The following is a 24,952-nucleotide window of genomic DNA, read 5'->3' on the forward strand; positions in this document are numbered from 1 at the left end:
CAGGGAATCCAAACAATTCCCAATCTGCCCCGACAGCACAGGGACCAGGGAGCCTGGGGAAATTATGCAAATCCTTGGCTGTCGACCCCCCACCCACCCCAGCCAGCCAGTCTCCTTCCCTGCACTGCAAACTCCACACTTTTGTAGTCAGCTCTTCCACGAAGGACGGTAATATTGCTGGCTCACAGTCAACTGTGTACAGATATGCAAATCATTCGCATTTCCCTTTACTGGGCTGGTATGGCCCGAGCTGCTGGGGTTTCTGAAGGAAGTAACCATTCAATTTACAATTACTGCTGCACTTTTTAATTCCCAAGGAAACTTCTGCCCGTGCTGTAACCCCCAAAGCCAAAATGACCACTGTAAGCAGCATTCAAATTACTTCGGGGGGCGGCCAGAGGGGGTGATAGTCTTCTCAGGTGTCTGGGTCAATGAATCAACTAAATGTTGACTGATGTTAAGTCCTTTTGTGAATCGATCTTTCACAGTGCGAACAAGCATCAATAACTGCACTCTCTGTAAATCCAGAATTGCCGTGGGATGGAGGAAGGGGCACTTACTTTCATCCCCCATGCCTCTATTTCAGGCAGAGAAAGGCGAAGAGCGAGTACTCCCACGAGGAGACCAAGTGGCCCACACCTGCTGGTGTGGAGGGCAGGACCAGGGGACTCACTGCAGCCCTGGGAGGCTCTGATCAGGCAGTCAGCAAACAGGTCGGTAAAAGCCAAAGCCCCGCGCTGAGGGCTGTAAGTAGTAACACAGCTAAGATGTACGCTCGTCGGGAGGCCACTGGCGAGAGGGCCGTGAGGGAACGAGGCCATTCGGGATGACACACTTCACTGTCCCCGTCGGATGGTCGGATGGCAGGTTGGGTGCAGAGCTCTGGCTGGGGCTCTCAGACCCCGGCAGCCGCTGCCTGCCTCATCCTGCGTCCCGTCCTATCTTGGTATGGGAACCTGCTAGAACTCACTAAGACAAACGGCTCAGATTTATCAATCACTGCAAGTACCCACTGCAGTCAAAACCAAAAGAACAGCACTGTTTTTTCCTTAGGTTTTGGCTTCTGAGAGCTGCAAGAAACACAAGGACTGAGAGTCAGCGTATAGTGCTGGTCCTCAGACAGGGCACGTCCCGCACTGTTTAAATCATCAGAGACGTTTCTCTGCTGGGTGTAAAATGCTCTTTAGGGTAACAGCAGGCAGAGGGGTGAGGTTCGTGTTTCTGCCACTTCAGTTTTTCAACTTTCCAGGTGTATAACTTAGCAACCGAAATGTGAGTGACCTAAAGGGCAGATAATGATTCCCTTTAACTTTTCCGTCAGATGGTGTTCTGAGCTTGACCTTCCTAAGTATGACCGGTCTAGCTCTGCCATCGCGGGTGACAGACACGCTTGGGCAGCAGTCAGGGTTAGCTGGGGCCATCCCAGCTGCCCGCAGCAAGTGCGCGGAGGACGTGCCCCTGCAGCAGACCTGGACAGCACGCTGCCTGCCCTGGAGCCATCAGCCGCCCACGTGTGGGGCGGTCAGGGTGGATCCACTAACCCAGTTCCTACACATGCTCTAACATAGCATTTCCACAATGTAAACAACCTTTAGCGACAAAGACAGACAAACAGATACACTGGGAGGAACCAAAGGACACCCTTGTACTGCGGGCGCCTGGCAGGGTTTCCACGGGCTCAGGGTTGGGAGGCAAACTGCCGTCCCCGGGTCTCACCTCCACAAACAAAGCCCCGCACTGGCTGAGGCCTCCTGCTCCGCGCTGGTCCTACAACTGCTCTCATTGAAATCACTGAACACAACCAAATAAAGTAACAAAATAAAACACAAAGCTTTCTTTACTTCTGCCTGTAAATCTAGCTACTTGCAGTGGAAATTTTAAGAAGTTTGAATACTTACATATTCTCTTAAGAAAAACCAGAAATAATCCAAAAGTCAGTAAATATATTAAACTCCTGGTACAGAGCGGTGCTATGGGTCAGAACCAATGCTGTTACGCTGGCTGGAGACGCCGGCCCCCGTGGCGCTAAGGCAGTGTCGCATTCCGACTCACCTCTGTCCTGCCCATGTCTGCTAAGACGCACTCTTCCGAAAGGCACTGTACTATGAGCTCCTAAACAGCACCTGGTTTCTATTTATTTAAAAAAAAAAAAGAGTAAAAGCGCATTAAAATATATAACAAACCTCACGTAGCCATTACCTGGATTCTAACCATTGTTAAACTCATCCTATTTTGCTTATCTGTATTCCACACATGTATGTATTTCCTCGTTGACCTGAATCATTTTGTTTATTTATTTTGACCTGAATCATTTTAGAGAGAAATTACAGACAGCATAACCATTCACTGCAGCACGACTATGCAAGAAAGGACATTCTCCTACATAACTCATTACCATACCACAGGTAATCAAATATGCAATGGTCCCAAACATTACCTACCACCCAGCTGATCTTCACATTTCCTGAGCTGGCCCCCAGAGTCTTATCGCTGTCCTGTTCAAACCAGGAGCTGATCAAGGACCACGGAGGAGTACCTTTCTCAAAGTAATCTGTTGGACAAAGACTGACTGATAGAAAGTCAGAGGGGCTGCAACTGGCCAGTACATTAGCACCCCCACCTACATTTCCCTTTCAAAAGGAAATTATTCATACTGACCACAAAAGACAACTACTGTTAACATTTCCATGCATTTTCTTCCAGTTTGTTTTTTCTGCACATCAACACACATCCACACACAGCTGCGATCAACCTCGCTTGCAACTAGGTCAAGTGCAACCTGCACTTTTTTTGCCAAGTGGAGGTAAAAGAGTCTGACAGTCTGACATGCCTCGTGGGTCTGCCCACTGCTGATGTGCCGGGTTACTAACAGTGAGAAAAGGCAGCTGAGGAACCGGAAGAGCAGGCGGCCCTGGGACACTGTTACAAGGCCCGCAGTTCCAAGAGCGCCGCAGCCTTGCTCTGGGGTCTCGCCGGCCTCCTGCCCCTCCAAGCTGACACCAACACAAGCGCGAGAGACACGAAGTCGGTGTTAAAATCCACTGCTGCTCCACAGCACAAGCATCCAGCACACAGACACACGAGGCTTCCTACAGATGGCACTTTGAACTCTTTGGAAGAAAGGCTCTATGTATGTAAAAGCTATTAATGCCATTCTGGAAACCAAACTGTCACAAAAGATTCAAACTCCTGGATATCAAACTTTTTATTTGGAATATTTTTTAAAACGAAAAATTTTCAACCAATAGCCAGCCACATGTTACAGTGAATAAAAACCTCAAGCTGAACTAAATAAATTCTCAGCCAAGCCACACCACCCTACTGAGATAGAAATCATTCGATTCCTTAGACCTCTCAGTTAATTTTCTTTAAACTATGTTGAAATGCAAGCCTTTCTAATCTGGAAGTTGTGTTTCTCCCAGCACTTTAGCTCTGGTTTTGAGCCAAAATACCCCAACTACGGCCGCCGCCTCCCTTCCTCCTGGAGAGGAAGCCGAGAGCCTCTTACCTTGTCTCCAGGGGCACAGGTGGCTTCGTCTCAGGGGCTTCTGCTTTTCAACAGTGTTGCCCATTCTAAAGCCAGAGGGTCACTGGGCCCGTCCAAGGCCAAGGGTCTCTGCTGAACAGTGACCAAGGACCGCGTCACCTAAAAGGGGATTCATCCCGGGAACATCCCAGCCACTGAGCAGCAAGCCCTGCAAACCCTTACAAGAGAAACTTGAATTCTACCCTGAAAGGTCTTTGCCTCCCGCCTTTCAAACTCGCTCCACTCCAAAGGAGGAAATCAGAAGAAAAGGCTGTCGTCACCCTACTGGTGGGTCTCAGTAACTGTCTATATTAAGCTCTTTCCTCGGCCCTCCTTCCACACAATTACTCATCGGAGAGCAGCCGCCACCAAGAATGAACTGTACTTCCAGACACTTTCAGTACTGCTCTTCCTTGGGGGAGGAGTGGGGAATCAGGTGATCAAAAAGCTGAAAGTTCAAAATGGACCAGTTTTGGGTGTGCCGCGAGAAACGCTGTCACACAGACTCTATGTCACACCTTCTCTTTAAGGTTCTCACTCAGACCCGTGTGCATAAGAAAAGAGTTCCCTCCAAGGACACACACTGAGGTCATTATTAGTACTGTTGTTTCCCAGGGAACACAAGCAACCAGCACAATGCAAGCTAAACCTCAGTTTCCAAAGGCGACGGGACAAGAGGACAAACACAGCTAAGGGTTTATAACCTCAAGCTCCAATCTTCCACTCCAGCTGGAAAATAAATAACTTTTGTGGAGAAAGTGGCGTACCACCTAAACTTTGAACAATAGGTTTCCTGGGACAAAAGAAGGGCCTGAGATCATATACCTTTTGGTGAAAAGGAAGAAAATGTCAAGGTAGATGGAAAGATGTCCTTGATTTCGATCCCTGAGTTTGAGGTCAGAAAAGCCCTTAGAGAATGCCCCAGAGGCCCAACCACCTGGGTCAAATCCCAGCTCTGCCACTTGCGTTACCAGTTGAACACAGGAGTCTCAGTTTCCTCATCTGTTAAATGGGCGTAATTCAGGCCCAGCTCCTCAGGTGTAATGAGGATCAAATAAAAGAAAACGTTTATGGAAGTGCTTACATGCTGCCCGACACTTAGGAATCCTTAGGTAAACATTTATCGTCAAAACTTTTATAATCTTAGACTGTGAAACTATATTAGCTCAGAAAGCCGATTTCTGGCTTCAGTCAATTTAGCCAAAGGCACACAAAGGGAATTCCGTTCTATTGGGGTCGGATGGTACAATATAGGAACAAATTATAGAACTAGAATAAAATTTGAAGATAATATTCCCCAAAGACCCACAGAGAGACTGGGTTGAAGAGGCATGACAGCTCAGCGTGCTGTCACACGTGCCAGGCCCACGGCCATCATGCTACCTGCCCCGCTTGTCCTGGGGAGACAGAAATAATCTTGCCGGGGCCTGAAAATGAACGAGGCCAAATCCAAATCTCTGCATGCACTTAAGGCTCACCTTTTGATTTACAATAATACAGAAACCACACTTACAAAGACACAGCCTCAGATCCCTAACTTGGGGAAGCAGAGCACATGTCAATTTCACTCCCCCAGTGATGGGGCAGGAGAGACAGCAGATGCCTGAGGGCCACTGCCCGCCCCCCACTCCCTCACACCGCAGTGCAGCTCTTCAATCGAACTGCAACCACGAACAGCAAAGATCAAAGGCTTAAAGCCCCACCACGCCAGAGGGGGCCACTGACACATAACAGCTGCTAAAACGTCCAATTTCAACTCAGCGCCCCCCACCCACAAGCACCCCACCCTGTGGATACAGTCAGAAGATACTTCAGTTTCCTTCTACGCACCACAACGATTTTCCTTAGGCAAGTTTTCCACGCCAGATATGACATCTCACCTCATTTCTTCCATAAGACACAAAGTTCAGTAGATTTGCAAAAGCACAATAGATCAGAAAGGCTCTACTTGCAAACCTGCATCTTAACGGCTCCTTTCACCTAAAGAAAGTTTTAATTTAGGAACACGTGGCAAATGACTTACCAAATGCTCGGCACAGATGCCGCCCAGCCCTAGCAGAATACCGGCACACAGTAGGTGCTTAATAACTCTCTGTTGAACAAACAAATGGGTGGATAAATAAATGAATAAACAAATGGATGAATAAATGAGAATTCTCTCTCTCTCTCTCTCTCTCTCTCTCTCTCTCTCTCTCTCTGTCACACATACACACACACACACACACACACACACACACACACACATACCCCCACCCCCTAGAATGTGTTAACCCGAGTTTCTAATTCATAAATAAACTCTCCTTCCCGCTCCTTCCCGCGAGAGCCGGGCAGGCCTGCCAGAGCACTGTTTCATTCGCCTCCCCCACCCCCCAGCTCAGGCTGTTCCCGGGCCCTGGAGACTCATCTGTATGTTTTTTCTTTCCCTTGTTAGTCTGTAAAGCCCCTGAAGTCAGGAACCATGTTTGGGTCAGCTCCTCATACGCCCGGGCACACACAGGACCACGGTCCCACAGCTGGGGAAGCGGGATTCCGGGCGGGTTCTGCCATTTCTTAGCTGGGGGCGCCCACATTCCTAACTGTTTCCATGAGAAAACGCATCCCAGCAAATTTACCAATGAACCTTCCAAACGAAGGAGAAATTTCCTTGAGAACAGCTTTGAAAGGAGGACCCCATGGTTCAGCTGCTTCTCAGGCAATCCTGGCCTCCCAAACTGATTCAAATGTGTACTGGCTGGGGGGTAAGGAAGGTCCACAGGGCAGCCTGTTCTGAAGAAAGCCTCACCAATGCCCAGCGTGGAAAAGATGTCTTTCAGAGTCATCCCCAAAGGTGAACATGCTCAGGGTCCCCAAGGGGCAGGCGGCCCACGTCCAGCCACACCTCAGGGAGACCCTGGGACAGTGCTGTCACGACTGACACAGCACACACCCACGTCCCGCAGAGACGCTTCCAGGACGCTGTGACGTGCGCACTCCTTCCCATCAGCCTGTATTTCACTGTGATGTCCACGTTCCTCCTGGAGGCATCACTGTCACAAGCCCCAACGACGACTCACAGAGCGGTGGGCCCTCAGGAGACAGACGGGCACGGGCGCCTCCTCCAGCAACCCCACCCCCTTGCACGGATGGTGTGGGGGCATCAAAGCCACACACTTAGAGCCAGGTCCAATGCAGAATTTTTCTCCTCGGCTAGGAATCTGCGACCTGCTGGCTCGTGACCAGAGGACGTAGAAGAGCAGTGGGAAGGTGCTGGCTTTCAAGGGCGGTTACCCTGGGTGGAATCTCCATGCGGCGCGTCCCAGCAGGGCACCTCTGGGACAGGACCTGAACCTCCGGGACCTGATTTCTCCACCTGGGTAAAACGTGTACTGCTACGCCTCCTACCTCACAGGGCAGTTTAAAGGTTAATTATGATGTTTAAAAAGTGCTCTCACACAGCAGATACTCGTAAAAGAATGGCTACTGTTTCTATTTATTATTATTTTATTATGTATGAACATCCAATGGTAGATACAATAAAGAAAAATCTTTACCCTTGCAAGGGATTTTTCCCCACATCACAGTAAGATCCACTGCAACCTTCTGGCACATAGCTCATTCCCTCAGTGCAGATAAAATACAATTACACTTACAAACATTTGTAGCACGGTAACACTATTTTGACTGCAGAAAGTGATGTACACCAGGGGGTAACACTGTGGCTACCGACCTCTAAAACATTTTACAGAGGGCCCTTCCTTCTACACGGGATACTGCTGGATTCACCAGAAACTGTGTCAGGGAGCCCTGTGAGGCGCAGCTCACTTCTTGAGGGAGATCAAGACAGAAATGAGGGCTCAGATCCCCGTAACGTGTCCGCAGCCCCCACAGGGCTCTCCGGCGGTGCCCAGTAGCTGACACAGGCTTTGTGCGTGGAATTTGTGTGCTGAGAGGAAAGTCTGATGTCGGTCACTTCCCCTCCAGAGAAAAGCACAACAATACGAGGAAGCGCCAAGCACTGTGGGAATGTTCCCAGTGGGAGCTCCAGCCCAGCCCAGAACATAAACAAAGGAGAGCCAGCCTGCAGGTCAGGCCCAGCGGAGCAGAGGCACAAAGTCGGGGCCAGTCTTCTGACACTGAAAAGACCCTGCTTTGAAGTGACTTCCCTGGCCAGGCCCGGAGGAAATCATCGAAGGCAACGGCACCTGTCGTACAGTGAGCGTGTCACAGGAAGCACCGACGGGGCTTCTCGAGGACACACTCAGACTCACTGATCGGTCTCGGAATGCCACGGCTTCGGCAAGCGCGATTTAAACACGTGACCCCGTGATCCGGAGAGGGGAGCACGTCTGGCAGGGTGACCTAATCTGATCTGGGGGGTCAGGCCAGGGTGAGGCTCCAAGGACGCTGACCAAGGAGCTGACCAAGCGAAGGGGAGAAGAGCACTCTGGGCGGGAGCAGCATGTGCAAAGGCCCTGCGTAGCTGGAGGTCTGTGAGGGGGGAGGTGGGGCCGATGGGGCAGGGCCAAGAGGCCCAGGGCTTCATCTCACGGGCGCCAGGGGGCTCCTCCCGTGCTGGCCAAACCGCATGTGTTCATTTTTCCAAGAAGTCCATGGCGTTTGATCCAAGTTTCAAAGAGTTCCAAAAGGTGAAGAACCACAGAGCTAGTCCAACCCTCTCATTCTGAAATGAGGAAACTGAAGTCCAGAGAGGGAAGGACATTTCCCCAAGGCTTCACACAGGCCAGAGAACCCACGCCACTGACTCCCGGTCTGGTGTTTTTCCACAGCCAGTTTTCCTTCTGGCAGGGGTGTGTCAACAACAACAACAAGCTATTCCTCCCTGAATATTGACACTGTATCCCACACAAGGCGGCTTTGTTTCTCTGGCCAGGTAGGCCCAGAAGTGACACTCCACAGAAACGAACTGTGAAGTCGGCCAGTCAGTCTTTCTTGGGGTCTAACCTAACCTGCACATTACGGGGCTCAGATAAACCAGCCCCTCAAATTCCAAGGCAGCCCCATGAGACAGTGTCTGGGTTTTTGGGGACTAGAGGCCGAGGCTGGTCCCCTCACTAAAAGAAGGCCAATCCAGGAAGGGCCCTGGCTGCTAAGTCAGCATGCAGCCTTCTGAAGAAGCTATTTATTTGTTGTTCTTTTCAAAGTCAGCACTGGGCCAAGACCTAAATTGAGCCTGCAGACATGAGAGGGAGAAAGCCCGTGCCTCTAATTTTATCAATTCCACCAGGAATTGAGAGACAGGAACTATTTTTTTTAAGTGAACAAAAATAGTGATTTTCTCCTCTGCCACGTATTTCATGATATTCGGATTCCTCGGGGGAATGTCTAAATATGTGTGGCAAACACTTCTTAAACTTTTGATGCTTCCAGGAAGACCTACAGGGGGACGGCTCCAGTGCCGGGACCGGCATTCGAAGCCTTTGGCAGTCTGGCCCCCAAGCCACCTTTCCCACCTTCCCCTCCCACCTTCCCCATTCAGGGGCCTCTTCTTGGGTCAGACTCGATACCAGGCCCCAGCCCACTTGCCTGCCTGCGTGCATCTCACCTCCCTCCTCTCCAGCTAAGCAACCGTCCAGCAGACTCTACGGGCAACCATCAAGGGGCCCCGCAATCTCTGCTCTGCTGGGGAAAGGCTCCCACCCCTCGCACCCACCCCCAGCGCCTCCAGGATGTTGCTTCCTGCCCCTTACAGCTCCTAACCTCCAGAGACCCTCACCCAACCTGACTAAGCAATTGACGAATCATGGCTCTAACTAGCTGTGCTCTCCGAGCTTCTTAGGACGCACACCCCTCTCTGCTAGGAGGCTGAGCCCACACCCCATGTGTGCTTTCATCCACTCATTCACCAAAAGTCAGCGAGCTCCAACGCTGTGCCAGGTCCCCTTCCGGGCTCTGGTGAAACAGCAGCTGACAAGGAGCTTACCACCTAACGAGGGTCAAGATCATAAAAAAGGAGCAAGTAAACACCGCGTTAAAAAGAAAAGAAAAGGCTGGGGTTAGGGGACAGTGTGGAGATAAAGTGCTGCCAATGCTACTTGGGACCATGGTTAGAGACGGCCTCCCTGGGGTGACGTGTGAAGAGAGACCCGAAAGGAGTCAGGGGGCTACACGCACCCAGAACAGCTCGTCCCCACTTAGGACCCAAGGGCTCCCCGCACGTGAACTCACGACCCTACACCGCTCCGTTCTGTCAATGAGAAAACTGATTTTTAAGAGCAGGAGGGGTGAGCGACTTCCCCACGGTCACACATACCAGCAACCGGGGGGAAGGGGCCTAGCTGAACCCAGGCTCCTGACAACGGCTCTCATAGACGTACTACTACAGCACCCGGGGAGTGACCGTTCCAGGTCGAGGGAAGGCAGGGGTACGCCTGAATATTCCAACGACACCTGGAGGAGAAGCTCAAAAGCCCGTGTGGCTGGCTGACAGCGGCCGGGGACAGTGGTAAGACTGAGGCAGGGTCGTAGTACAGGGTGCCTGCCACAGGCCATGGGGAAGACTGCATTTTATTCACCATGTAACGGGAAACCACTTGGATGATTTTGAACAGGTCTAATTTGATCTAATTTACACACTGGGGGTTGAATGAAGACCAGGCGATTTTGAGGCAAGAATCAAAATCAAGAAGCCAGCTAGGAGGGTGCTGCGAGGCCAGGGGGCGACGGCGGTGGCCTGGAGGGAGTGTCCACAGAGGCAGTGACGGTGATGGAAGTCCGGATATATCTGAGGACTTCCTCACGGATCGATGTGGGCTGGGAGAGAGTCAGGGGTGATCCCAGGGTTTCCGAGCCTGAACATCTGGGTCAAAACGTCATTACTGTCGGTGATACGCAGCCCGGGCGGAGCCAGGGAGCCAGGGGCAGGGGGAGAACCGCGGCAAGTGTGAACGCTCACGCCCTCTCGTGGAGGTGTGCGTGGGCAGTGCTCGGCTCCGGGCCGAGTTCAGGGCCTTGATACCCATCTGGGAATGGCCAGTATTTAGACGGCATTTCGAGACAAGGGACTAGACCACCTAGGAAGAGATCAGAGGACTCAGCCGTAGGACGTCCCAACATTGAGAGAGTTTGGAAGAGAGAGAGGATGCGGAAAAGGCAGGCTGAGGTGGATGTGTCCACACGTTACGAGAACATTCATCCATGAGGGCAACTCAGAAGACGCTTGTAAACATTTACCACCATGTTTTCAAAGTACTAAAGTGAATACTGTACAACTTGAAACAATTTAAATTTTAGAGTTTGGTCTTCAAGTTCTAAATGCTAAGTTTTAAAATGTCCTGCTAGAGGCTGGTCCGGTGGCTCAGGCGGTTAGAGCTCCATGCTCCTAACTCCGAAGGCTGCCAGTTCGATTCCCACATGGGCCAGTGGGCTCTCAACCACAAGGTTGCCAGTTCGACTCCTTGACTCCCACAAGGGATGGTGGGCTCCGCCCCCTGCAACTAAGATTGAACACGGCACCTTGAGCTGAGCTGCCGCTGAGCTCCCGGATGGCTTGGTTGGTTGGAGCGTGGGCTCTCAACCACAAGGTTGCCGGTTCGACTCCCGCAAGGGATGGTGGGCTGTGCCCCCTGCAACTAGCAACGGCAACTGGACCTGGAGCTGAGCTGCGCCCTCCACAACTAAGACTGAAAGGACTACAACTTGACTTGGAAAAAAGTCCTGGAAGCACACACTGTACCCCAATAAAGTCCTGTTCCCCTTCCTGAGGAAAAATCTAAAAAAAATAAAAAAATAAAATAAAACGTCCTGCTAATCGTGATGGCTGATATATCAACCTAATTAATTAGCTAATATCCCGAGGCACAATAGTTTCAGCTCCATGAAAGAGTTTCCTCCATAACTGCTCATCTTCCGGCCACCTCCCTGTCAGAGCTAATTAAGCAGATCACTGTTTTCCCCTCGTCTGGATAATACTGCTTATACAGGCGCGCACTGGCAGCAGAAGTGACAACACCGTCGTTCTCTTCTTACTCACTTGGGCTTGTTTTTCGCATCTTCTTTAGTCTGATGGCCACTGAACCATTTCATGAGAGTCTGCTTCAGCTCTCCCACACGCCAGCTCTGCACTCACGTGAACCCTCTGGGCCCACTCTTGTCATTGTCACGAGGCCACTGTCACCTCCGTGCAGTGCTGACGAGCCTCAGTCTGAGCAGCACGGCTCCTGGCCGCAGTGCACGAAGTTGTTTTTATATCCTTCCTACGACTATCCCTCCTCCCCCTTCTCCCCTTCTAAGGACAACTTTGTAGGGCAAATCCCCAGGCTCCGCTCTACATGTTACCTTAAACAGGGTGTCCCCCACTCGCCCACCCCACCTGTAGCCGGGGCACCTGGGAACTTGTTAGAAATGCCAATTCTCAGCCCAAGCCCAGACTCCTGAATCAGAAGCGGGTGCCAAAGCTTGAGACCCACTGCAGAAGGCGGGCGGCATTCTGGGCTACCCAGCAGGTCCTCAGGACACGGGCCACCTGGCCCCAGGTGACCCTGCCATCAATCCTGCTAACACAACAGGCTGCAAGTTACCAATGTGTCATACACACAAAGCTCCCTACCTGTCTTTCCGGCTGTTTTCTTTAAACATCAACTATATCCCTTGAATAAAAAAGAAACTTCTTACAAAAATTCGACCCTCATCCACACCTTTTTCTATAGCAACAGGAAAAAACAAAATCTTTGTCCTACTTAACCCAGACTAGAGTTCCTATATAATTAATTGTTTTTCCAACTTTCTCTATAAGACGTGACACAAACACTCATCTCCTTTCCAGCCATTTCAAAGAAAATGAATTTAAGATCAGGTTACTCTTAATTTCTATCCTAAGGAAAACAACATTTGATCATAAGGAAAAACTTGGTTGTTGTATGTATGTTTACTGTTGTTTAAACCAAACTGTCCCAGATTTGGATGCTTCCATGAGCTGAGTGACCAGAGCATACGGAGTGGCAGATGCCCACAGGGGAACGGGACCAAACCCACACGCGGCGGCCCCCTGCGGCCTCTGTGGGCGGGGCCTGCGCTGGCAGGCGCACAGTCCTGAGTCAGCTCTCTCCCGGCAAAGCAAGACTCTCACCAACGTGAATTTGTGGAACTCGGTAGTTGTACACGATCCCTCCCTCGGTGTTTTCCCATCCAAACCAGGGCACGTGTGAGAGTGACGGGCAGGGTCACGCAGCCTGCAGGTGTAAGCTGGGCTACGTGATTATCACCCCATCTGTCAGTCTATGGATGAACAGTGGTCCTCAAAATAATTCTCCTCTGGGGTCCAGACATCTAGCTGAGGCTAGAACAGAGCTCCGTTAGAAGCCAAACCCCAGAGTCGGGCTCTTCTATCAAAGGCCAGGCCCCGCTTGGGGAGGACAGCTCAGGCACGTCACAGCGAGTGCCACGAGAGCAGGAGCCTTGGCTCATCGGTCCCCATGTCCCCAGCACCTCCTGCCACCAACCGCACACAGCAGGTGCTCAAGAAACCAGCTGGAAGAATGAATCCACGTTTCATATCGTAGTCCCTGATTCGAAGATGCATACTTCTTCAGTGTAACTTCTGGAAGCAGAGTGTATATCCACCCTGCTAACGCATTTCATTTTTCTTTGTTTCCTGACAAGTATTAAATCAATAACACGTCTTACATGTGTGGGTGCCATGGTATCAAGAAAACAAAACAAAACAGTAACCGCCTACCATCCCGGATTCATAGCGGGGTGGTAATGACTCCCGGGACAATCTCGACCAGGCAGGGCCGTCTGCTCGCTCGGCCTGTAAATCTTGAGAGGAAGCCTTGATCTTGCTTCTCCAGAGCGCCACCTCTCTGCCCCTCCTCCACGTCAAGGATACCTTCTCATGAACGTGGCCAGAGCCTGGAATCCTGCCAAGCAGTGCTGGAGTAAATGCCACCTGTGACGTCCGCTCAGAGTAAGTGCTGACGGCGGGGTCTAGGCAGTCTCCCCCGGAAGCCCAAGGAGTCAGACAGTCTTCATTAACAGCTGCCACGCACCGAGCACCCCTCAGTGCCAAGCTGCAGCACTCCTGGCACTGATCTCTGCAGACGGATACAGGCCGGAAGCAAAGGCTGCCAGAGGGCCGCGCTGGGCAGTCCCCTCTGTGAGGGTCCCTGACGGGGCCCAGCACAGCAGCAGAGAAGCTCGGGGCCAAGGTCAAGAGACCCACATTCGGTGGATCTGGGATCCACCCCAGCTTAAAGCTTCCCGCCCCACAGCAGCCAACAGGCGCCCTCGAGGGACGTGCTTTGTGACGAGAGTGACTTCATTCAAGGAGGCGCTAAGTATGGTGTCCCATCATCACACTTGTGACCCATCTGCAGCTCCCCCAGCATAATTAACTAAACCAGAGGTCATTTTACCACAAGCATCGGCGCCCGGTAGGAGCTGCCATGTGCCATTATGTTCTTAATGTTTTAATATACGAGTAGTTTGTTGTATTAAGATATGTAAGATTAAATGATTATGTGAATATTGAAAAATGTTACCCACGGTAAATTTTTACAAATCGTGGTAATACACATAACATAAAATTTACCATGTTAACCATTTTTAGTGCACAGTTCAGTGGTAATAAGTACCTCCAGACTGTTGTGTTACTGTCACTGCCATCCAACCACAGAACTCTTCGTCTTGCAAAACGGAACTTAAACATTAATTAAATGTTAAACAATGATTCCCCATTCTCCCTTCCGTCAGCCCCTGGCAACCACCAGGCTACTTACTTCTGTCCCTATGGTTTTGATTACTCTTAGGTATCTCATGCTAGAGCAGTACAGTGTTTGTCCTTTGGTGACTGGCATATTTCACTTGGGATAATGTCCTTAAGGTTCACCCATGCTGTAGCAGGCGTCAGGCTTTCCTTCCTTTTTAAGGCTGGATAATACTCATTGTACTCGTATGTACGGACCACAATTTCTCTATCCATCACCCATCGATGGACACCTGGGTTGCTTCCACTTTCTGGCCACTGTGAATAATGCAGCTATGAACTTGAATGTACAAGTATCTTTTTGAGTCCCTGCTTTCATTTCTTTTTGGTGTATACTCAGAAGTAGAATTTCTGCATCATATGGTAGTTCTGTTTTTAATTTTCTGAGAAACCGCCATACCGTTTTCCATAGTGGCGGCACCATTTTCCATTCCTACCAACAGTGCACAAGGGCTCCAATTTCTACACGTCCTCCCTAACACTTGTTATTTTCTGTGTGTGTGTTTAAGTAGCCACTACTGGGTGTGAGGCAGGCTCTCCCTGTGGTTCTGATTTGAGTTTCCCTAACGACTACTGATGTTCGGCATCGTTGCATGTGTTTATTGGCCATTTGTGTATCTTCTCTGGGGATGGCTAGTCAAGTTTTCACGCTGGGCTGTTTTTGTTGGTCAAATGCCATCTTTATCCATTTCCAAGAAACAGAGCTAGTTAACCACGGTCAAATTCTATGCAGATAAACATGATTATGTCCATACAGTGGAATACCACTCAGCTACAAAAAGGAACAAACTACCGACAGAAAAAACAACAACTTCATGGATCTCAAAGGTAGCATCCTGAGTAAAAGAGGCCCATTGCCACAAGTTCCGTACTCTTTGATATTCTGGAAAAGGCAAAACTACAGGAATGGAAAACAGATTAATGGTTGCCAGGAGCCAGGGGTGGGGAAAGGGTCTGACTACCAAGGGATAGCAAGTCCCACCCCCCCCCGCGGGGTGATGGAATTGGTCTCAGTCCTGACTGTGGTAGTGGTTACACACATCTACAGCTGAGTTAAAATTCAGAGAACTGCACAGCCAAAACAGGGTCAGTTTTACTGTAGGTACATTTTTAAAGATTGTACCCACGCAGAAGGGGAAAGGTTTCTCCTTGGATTCCCACCGGCGCTATGCTAAGCAGTTGATAAGCATCGTCTCATGAAATCCTTATAAAGCTCCAGGAATGTATAATTATTGGCTGTCACTTGAACCCAGGTCTAAATGAACCAGGAGAAACTAAATCCTGATTATTTCAGATACCCAAGATTCCATCTGAGCTTTCCAAGACATGGGGTGTTTGCAAATTATTATTTATCACATAGTAGCAGGAATTCAGAGTTGGTAGAACCACAGTGACACATAAATGCATCTTTCTCCCTGGGGACAGAGTCCCAGGAGCTTCCAGCAGATCCTAAGAAGCCCTCAGGCTCTTGAAAGCGCTCAGGAACACTGCTCCAGGTTCCAGGCCCAGGGAGGGACGGGGCATGGCCTCAGAGGACACAGCGGGTCTGGGGCAGTGCCAGACACTTGAGCCAGCTCACTCTCCATCGCCCAAAGGTGCCACAGTTCCGAGCGTTCTTGGTGACAGACTCACATGTTCTCCAGGATGAGTTCAGTCCAGGTGCACTGCCCCCGCCCCAAGCTGGGACCACGGAACTTTGGACACAGCAACACGGGGCTGAAATGCAGTCTAGCTCCCAGGCCCAATTCCTATCTCGGTCAAATCTAAAAACTGCACTCTACAACCTTGCACATTTAGGGTAATTAATAGAGACAGCTCCTCGTGAGCAGGGGGAAAAAAAAAGATCATGCAGGAAAGAAAGCATGCTTTTGATCTGTGCTTTTGGTTTTCTGATGAGCTCAGAGAATATTTGTAAGGTGCTATGGACAAGCTGAGGCAGAAGCACAAATTAGTGTTGTTATGCTAATTAAGTGAGAGGTTCTGTAGCTCCAGGACCAAATGATTAAAGGAAATGAAAAAGGTTGACTGGGCTTTGGTCTCTATGCAAACAGCCCTGTGTTTTGAGCTACTCTGTTTCCCCGAAAAAAAGACCTAGCCAGACAATCAGCTCTACTGCGTCTTTTGCAGCAAAAATTAATATGAGACCCGGTCTTATTTTACTATAATATAAGATCGGGTCTTATATAACATAAGATCGGGGTCTCATATTAATTTTTGCTCCAAAAGACGCATTAGAGCTGACTGTCCGGCTAGGTCTTATTTTTGGGAAAACACGATAGCTGCACTGACAAACTTGCAAAGAGACTACACACACATTTACTTTCAAACAGCAGAGAAGCCCACGAGAGCACAGGTTAAGGAAGATTCAGAACAATGCGTTAGGGTTTCTGAATTTATCTTAACATTAATCATGCAGGAAAAATAAAGGGTCTAAAATCACCCCACTTGTGGCATCCCGCACAATTTGTAAGTTACTTATACGCAAGGACCTTGAATGGCTCCTGGTATGTTAAGTGTCCCAGGGCAAAAGCACCATTCTGTGGTCATTTCACCTTCAGTGCTGAACAAAGACATTGTACTAATCCTGAGCGGCACCTCTGCAAAGAGGAACTGAGGTGGTATCTCTTGGGATGGAGCAAAAATACACCTGTCAGCGACCAGCCCTGCTCTGGCTCTGAGACACGCCGCCACCATGAGCAAAGGCCATCGCTTTCAGACAGACTTAAGAAAGAATATTTCAGGACTGTCCTCCCGCTACCTCCACACGCTGGGGCCACATGTGCAGCTGAAACGAAATGCCATTCTCTTCCCATAAATGATCTCTGTGGAGGTTCACTATTTAGTTGCAAAAATCCATTCTCTGGAATTCCACTTTCTCATATGTAAGAGAGAGAGAGACCTGAAAGGAAATACAGTTGACCCTTGAACAACACAGGGGATAGGAGCACGGACTCCCCACCCTGCATAATCGAAAATCCGAGCGTAACTATTGACTCCGCAAAAACATAACTACTACTAATAGCTGACTGCTGACAAGAAGCATCGCCAATAACATGAAGTCGATTAACACACATTTTGAATGTTATATGTACTCTACGCTGTATTCTTACAATAAAGTAAGCTAGAGAAAAGGTTATTAGGAAAATCATCAGAAAGAGGAAATACATTGCCAGGACAGTCATGCGACGCCTCACGACATTTCGGTCAATGACAAACCGCACAGACCACGGTGGTGTCCCACGCAGCCTGGGTGTGTAGTGCTCCAGACCATCTAGGCTTGCGTAAGCGCACTCTATGATGGTTGCACGACGACAAAATCACCTAACAACACATCCCTCACACATCCCCATCTTTAGGTGGCGCATGACTGCATTTATTGAAAAAAATCCTTCAAAAAGAAAAATCTGCGTATATGACATGGTATGATAAAAAAAATACGGTGAATATTTAAATTAAAAACTTTATTACAGTAAAAGACACACTGCCATTATTCCTCCTCAAAATACTCCCCCCCCCCACTTTGAACACATTTATCGTATCGTTTGTGCCACTTTCTGAAGCAGTTCTGGAAGTCCTCTTTTGTGAGTGTCTTTAGTTGTGCTGTCCTGGCTGCCTCGATGTCCTGAATCATTTTGACTTTGGGGAAGAGCCAGAGGTCGCCCGGTGCCAGATCCAGTGAATAAAGTGGCTGAGGACACACCGTAATGTTTATATTTGACAGAAATTGCCATACCAGAAGTGAAGTGTGACATGGAGTGCTGTCATGATGGAGGATGAAGTAAAGACACGCACAAAAGAGGACTTCCGGAACTGCTTCAGAAAGTGGCCAGAACGATGGGGTAAGTGTGTTTGAAGTGAGGGGGAGGATTTTGAGGGGGATAATGGCGATGTGTAATTGGTGTAATAACATTTTTTAAACATTCACCGTATTTTTTGATCACACCCCGTAAGTGGACCTGTGCAGTACAAACCTGCGTGGTTCAAGGGTCAGCTGTACCTCCATAACCAGAGACCTCCCCATCTGTGAGTGCTGAGGTCTGAATTTCACTTACCATATGTCCATTTTTAAAGAAATGGTGACTTCAGAGCAGCAAGGGACATTCGGTCAGAACAAACGCTAACGTTCCCTGAGACTTACGTTTCAAGATGCTTGCTGTGCATGTCTCGTCAAATCCTCCTCCAGCACCACGGGGCAGGCACTGTTAGGAGTGTCTTCATTTTACACATAAGGAACTGAGGCTCCGACAGGCGGAGCGACTTGCCCAACATCCCACACTGCTCCACGGCCCACTGGGGCCCAAAGGCACAGCTCTGGGACCCGGAAGCCCACACTCTCAGTCCCCACCCAGGGCCCCCAGGCAGGTCTCCTGCCCTCCAGCCTGCGCTCAAGCTGCCTCCAATGTGGATGAGCTTCAAGGAAAGAACGAAAGCCTAGATCAAAGTCTCCTGCACACAGAACAGGCGGTGGCCAGACTGTCAACTCCCTAAGGGCACAGATGCCCTTCATCTTCTCAGCACCCTCCACTGCCCTGGCAGGCTGCTTGGCACTCAGCACGCTCACAGCCAGTGTTGTGTGAATGGACAGACGAGTGGGTGGGTAGGTGGGTGGGTGGAGCTATTTTAACTAAGGGCCACTTTTCACTGTTCACATCCAAAGTGGGTTCCTATGCAATCTTTTCAGCAAATGCACTTTTTAAGCCGCCGCTGTAACTGAGAAACCAGAGGTGCTTCATAAATCATAACTCTATGGACAGACTGTGGAGTCATCTTAACAGAGGTGCAGAGAGGCTGGAAAGCCCCAGGGGAACCCCAGCACAGGCTCCAATCACAGACAATGAGGGTGCCTCCAGCCAGACAATGAGGGTGCCTCCAGCCAGACAATGAGGGTGCCTCCAGCCAGCTCGGTAGTGGACCAGCAGCAGCCCAGGACTGTCCTGGGGACCAGGGGACGCACACCGAGGAGGCAGAGGGAACCCGAGTTCCCTGACTCGCTCTACCTCTCACTCGGCCCATGACCTTCCCCTCCTGCTGCCTCCCTTTCCTCAGCTGTCAGACGGGCACAATACCTGCCATTTCTCTTATACAAATAGAGCTAATGAACTCACACAGGTATCTGCAGGCAAAGCTCCCAGCACAGGGCCTGGCACGCAGGAAGTACTCAACAACCGTTAGCTGTCACCCTCCTCACTGGGAAAAAATGCTGCAAAACTCCAGCACCTTACGCTAACCAAACAAAAGAACAAAACCTAAAACAACAGCAAAAGACCTCATGTCTGTACGTATTCTGAAAGCTCTGAAGGATTGGGTAAGTTTTATTGTGATGATGAATAGTTCAGTGCCAAGCAACACAAGCGCCATGAAAATACAACAGAACATTCCAGTACAGTCTGACTGCCCCTTGTATACTGCAGACAACACGCACACAGAATCGGCATTAGAAAGGGCTCTGGGATGGGTCTGTCCACACGTCAGGATACAACAGAGGTACCAGAGGCCCAGAAAGATCAAGCAATTTGCCCAAGGTCACCCAGAGGAAGCAGGCCTCGTGGCCCTCCAGGGAGCTGCAGCCAGGCGGCCGGGAGGCATCCCCGCCAGGGGTATCAAGGGGCGCTTTTCGTGTAGCAGCCGCCTCCCATGGTAGAGGGGTCCTTGGAAATGTGGAGGCTCATTTTTATCCAAGTAGAAAGAGCCAATGAAAACATGGATAAGTGAGAAGTGATCACAGGGCTTTAGCCCTAGCTTGGCCCCCACTGGGAATACGACCACAGGCAAATCTCTACTGTTCGGGGCCTCAGGGTCCCACACACAGAACAGGGGCCCTGTGTCGCAGTCTCCTCCTCTGATAATGAGAACCTCCTGCTGTGAGGGTTGCGAGGCCACGCACAGAAAACACCCGGGACAGAGCCTGGTACTGGCCCGCGGCAAGCGCCTCCGGAAAGTCAGCCATGACTAGTGTTTGTATTTTTCACTGACAAGAAAGGGGGGCGGCTTTCAGAGAAGCCAATTCTATGGCCCACGCACAATCATCCATCTATTTAGTCACAACCAGTGACTCGAAGGAGAGAGGCCCATGTGATTATCCATTACCAGCAAATAAATACAACCACTGTTTCCAACGAGAGGTTGTTTGGTTTTTGGGCTGTTTGTTTGCTTGTTTGGGGTCCGCTAAGAGCATATTCTGAGCCATCGCATTCCACCGGCCTGCCGCCGTCCTCTCTTCGCATTCCACGTCCCAGGCTGCCAGCAGCACTGTCCTGCTCAGGGAGACCGTGAGCCGCCGCCACTTAGAACAGGGCGGCTGGGGGCCCCGACGTCAAGTCCACACCAAGGGCATTAATCTTTGAAGAGCTATGAGCACATGCCTGAGCTCCGCCCCTTTGTCCCCAGCCCCGGGAAGCGCCACACATCATCCTACGCTTGGCAGCTCCAGTTCTTCTGTGCGTTAAAAGCAGGACAAAATTGGATTTGCAGTAAAATGAGAGTGTGGTGCCAGCAAGCCAGTGAAAAGCAAGAAGGACCCCTTGAAGGCTCTGCTGGGGAAGGAAGGCATAGGCCGTGAGGAAACCGCGATGGCGCGTTAGGGGGACGCAGTCCACACTGCAGGTCAGGACTCAGGCGCAGAAAACGAGCCTCCCCCTTCCAAATGACAGACTGGAAGAAAAAAGCGGGGACACAGAGGAGCTGGGACCAACAGGTCCCAGATTTCTAATCCATGAGGTATGTCTCCTCACTGCCTCTTCGCTCGCAAAGGAGGAGCTGCCTAAGCCCTTGACAAAGAAGAAAGGGGGCGCCAGAACCCCAACAGCCCCCCTCTCGCAGCCCCTCAGAGACAGCGTGCGCTGTACAGTCATTCCATCCGCAGAGAGCGGGTGGGACAGGGATCCTGTCCCACCGTATGTGACACTCAGAGGCCAACTGAGAAAAGCAACAGGGAGAGGCGAGGGCTGTCTGCAGATGAAGCGCAAAGTTACAAAGTTTCTATGCAAATGAGCATCAAAGAGGGCTTCATCCCTGCACCCCCCACCCCCCACCACACCGCCTTTACAGACGGCAGTCAGTCGGGGAAGGTGCGCAGCCGACAGCTGCAGTGTCGGGGCCCAGGGCTCTCGCCAGAGCGCTGCGACCTGGAGCTCTGCCTCCTTGTCCGTTTTCTGAGACGGCACTGATCAATGCACGTGGGTAACACAGGCCCCGACCAACCACACTCCCCGAGCAGAGTACCGGTGCTACCAGTTCACCATGAAACATCCTGACAGGCGATTCAAACCTCAGAATCAGCTCCATTTCAAGATAATTTTGAGACGTGGAATCAGAAACCTAAGTTCATTTTACGATAATATTAAGTAAATTCACTCCTTCTATTAGTAAGTAGTTATTGAGCACCTACTATGTTCTAGGTGCAGCGGTGGGACAGTGGACCAGACGTGCACCCTCACTCAGGAGCCAGCGGTCTAGTTAAGACTGTATTTGTTGTTTTGTAACTTGCAGAGAGGAAATCAGGGCTTTGGTTTCTGAATGAGCTATACAATATCACTACACCCAGAGTGTTTATTTGAGGCCTTCCCATGGAATTTGCTGGCTGCTGGAGGAAGAGAAGGCAGGGTCTGGAGAAAGTGGGTTGGGTAGAGGAGGCTGAGCGCATCCAGGAAGTGGGTTTTCACACTGTGTTCGGTGGAGGACCAAGGAGGAGCCCGAGGGACCATCGCTGAGCGGGGAGGACTCACTGAGCCCAGAGTGGCTCCCATTACCCATTCTCTGATGTCCTTCTTAGGTAAAAAGGGACCTGCTGCTTTAAAACAACAAAAAATGGGGAAGCACTAGAGCCCCTCCTCTTTATGGCACTGGGGGAGAACATGAGACCCAGAAAGGGGAAAGACTCGCTCAACAACGCCGGGTCTCAGATGATTAGTCAAATGGTCTAACACAACGGACCACAAACTAAGACAACAGATCCCTTAGTAATTTACAAAGTGTGGGTTTTGTTTTCTGAATCATAGAACAGCCTTTGGGGCAAGGTGGGTGGAGAGTCAGAGCAGCACCTGTCCCCGCAGCCAGGCGCCCGGTTGGAGGCCGTGTGGGTGCAGTGGCTGCCAGCGTTACCAGGCCGCTACTCTTTCCAGTGCGTCATTTTATTATGGCAACGGGGACACATTCAGCTGGACGGAGGCAAGACCAGCCCTGCGTTCAAGGCATTCTCCAATCCGGGCTAATTTGGGAAATGATTTTTCTGCAAGTTTATACATGACTCACATTTATTTACAGGCCTTCTATCAGGTCTGTTGGCTACAAGGAATCCCATTCAAAGCACCTCGGCCAACAGCTGCTCGGGGACCAGGAAACATCGGGGGTGGCTGTGGCTGGTGTTTAAAACCCTATTCAGCCTGTTTGGGCTCTTCCCTGCTTACAGTGCTGCTGACGGTATTAATATTAGCAGTACCACATGCAGCCTGGGCCGACCTCAATTTAACTGATTTTTTTCTTTTGGGGGGAGGTGGGAGGAGGAAGATCAGAAAAGAAAAACAGCATGAACAAGAATGAAGACAGGAAGCTACTATACCTCCAGCAACAGGGGAGGCTGAGCTGTGCTCTGTTAAAGGCAGAAATGGGCAGCAGGGAGTCAGAGGCTGAGCCTTCCCGCTTCACTGCACGAGGGCTGCCCTCGGCAAGTCACCAGACTTCCCTGGGCCTCAGTTGCCCTCAGGTGCAAAATGGGGATAACGGGCCCTGTGCTGGCCCTCAGGACTGTTGTGAGAGTTGCGTGAAATGAGGTCACTTATCAACGCATTCGGCAACTATCGGAAACTGCAGAATGTTCCAGACTGTTTTGCTGCTTCCCTGGACTGTGACCCCGGGAGGGGCAGCCTCCTGCGGGCGCTGTGCCAGGGAGAGGCGTCACATAATGTTTGGCAACAAGGAGGAACTCAGTATGCGCAGCACGAGCCGGTGAATGAATAACTGCCAGGTGCCATAAATATGTGTGTTTGTCTATTGGATACAGTTTGACCACAAAGATTGCTAATGGTGGGGAAAAAAGGAAGTGTAAAATTTGAGAGGAGTTTCAAATTGATCAAAATACAGTGACAGCTGATCCACAAGGACTCTTTCCTAGGCCAAAAGACATGTGCAGCCTCATGTGACAAAACTGGTACTTTTTACCTGTTCTCAGAAAATTCACAAGAACAAAAGTTACTACGAATACAGTCATTCAATGTAAACTTTCTTTCTAACTTATGATAAAAGCGACTTCAGCAGTGTCCTCTCCCCTTGGACAGTGGTGCGCTGGGCGAGGCTGCTCCCCTTCACCCCTTCACCTGCTCCTCGCAGGGAGCCTGCAGAGCTGGCCAGAGGGTTCGTGAGTGATGAAACTCTGAGACAGACTGTGGTTCGCGGGGAGCACAGAGCCGGGGGACAGACTTAAAACAAAAACTGTGCAAGTCACATCTTTGTGACATCTACTTTGATTGTCTGCACCGGACAGAAGGGAAGGCCCAGGAGGCAGCCATTTCTGGCAAAGACTAGAACCCCAACCCCTTAGAAGGGCCTGGATAAACTATCTGATGAATGAACCGGGTCAGCGAATGAAGGAACGAATGAATGAGCAAACAACTGAGGCTCTGATGAGTACAGCCAACAAAACCGAAGCCGCCTTCTCCGTACGCCCACTGCTGCGCCCAGCTCACTGGGCTCGGCCTCTATGCCGCACCTTCAATTTTTTTCCCTCGCGGAGATGGTTCCCTGACCCCCCTCCACCGTAAGCCCAATGTGATCCCTCCTAGCGGCCCGTGCCCCCAACTCTCTGCCGAGTTCACCACTGACTCCCCAGAGCCCCGTACAGTGCCTGACAAGGAACAAATCAATGAAAGAATGGGGCAAAGCTTTCCAAGTCCCGATGAAAAGCGAACAAATGTGAATGGTTTCCCGGAGGAAGGGGGATGTAAACTCAAGTGCAGCAGTCCGAGTGGGGAACAGGAGTGGGTGATGGGGCTGGCAGGGGGCACGGGGGGCCCGCCCACAGCTGCCTTGTAGGAACGAGGGCTCAGTTACCAGAGCTTCTCGTTTTTTCAAGAGAACCAGAAACCTGAGATTGGTGAGTGATTTCCTGATTTTTAAATATCGACCACCAATTCTTTCTTTTCTCTTCAAGAGCACTTGTGGATCAAACACAACATACCTAGGGACTGCATCCAGCCCACAGCCACCAGCCTGTCACCTTCACTCACAGGCAAGAGAGGTCCGCCAGCTCCAGGAACACGCGGGCATCAGCTCTCCCTGGGCCACGTGTTTGCTGGCAGTGAGCGTGAGCCAGCTGGGACGCACCGTAACTGGTGCACCAGAACCATGCCCACTGGCCCCCAAAGTGGCCTCTGGGCAGCCGCACATATCTCCCCCCGATGCCAGTCCCCAGAACAGGTCCCTCTTAGCCTCCTCTCCTTGCCAGTTGTGCCCACAAGCTCACCCAAGGGAGCCCCCTAATCCATCTGGCTCCCTCACTCTCTACCTCCTCATTATCTCTGGACGACACCAAGGACTTTAGAAAAGCCCCTCTGCACCCCAACCTTCCTCCTGGCCCTCCTCCTCCGGCCCGGCCCCAAACAGCTGGCAAGTGACCGTCTGCCACCCTCTGGAACCCAGCCCGTCTTGATCCCCCATCAGGCCCGGAGCAGGGAACCGGGAGCAGCACGGCTGAGGCCTGCCTTCCTGTGTCCCTGTGAAAGGCCAGGCCT

At 50.7% G+C, this 24,952-nt stretch overlaps 1 protein-coding gene across 15 annotated transcripts in view; it reads right to left on the minus strand.

Annotated features, from left to right (window-relative positions):
* The window catches only part of RAPGEF1 (Rap guanine nucleotide exchange factor 1), a 133,539-nt gene that overhangs the window by 105,988 nt on the left and 2,599 nt on the right, over positions 1 to 24,952 (minus strand). For 4 of the 15 annotated variants that reach the window (XM_033122739.1, XM_033122740.1, XM_033122738.1 and 1 more), the window contains exons 1-2: positions 3,509 to 3,700; positions 2,053 to 2,130 (exon numbers count right to left, since the gene is read on the minus strand). The exons of 5 other annotated variants lie outside the window; for them this stretch is intronic. In XM_033122739.1, coding sequence (XP_032978630.1) covers positions 2,053 to 2,130; positions 3,509 to 3,572 — 142 coding nt within the window. In that variant the 5' untranslated portion in view covers positions 3,573 to 3,700. Of the gene's footprint in view, positions 1 to 2,052; positions 2,131 to 3,508; positions 3,702 to 24,952 lie in introns of those variants that run through there. 6 more of the 15 variants (XM_033122744.1, XM_033122743.1, XM_033122733.1 and 3 more) reach the window with 5 other exon arrangements.

This window comes from Rhinolophus ferrumequinum, chromosome 12 (genome assembly GCF_004115265.2).
Source record: "Rhinolophus ferrumequinum isolate MPI-CBG mRhiFer1 chromosome 12, mRhiFer1_v1.p, whole genome shotgun sequence".
In the NCBI taxonomy this organism is placed as follows: domain Eukaryota; kingdom Metazoa; phylum Chordata; class Mammalia; order Chiroptera; family Rhinolophidae; genus Rhinolophus; species Rhinolophus ferrumequinum.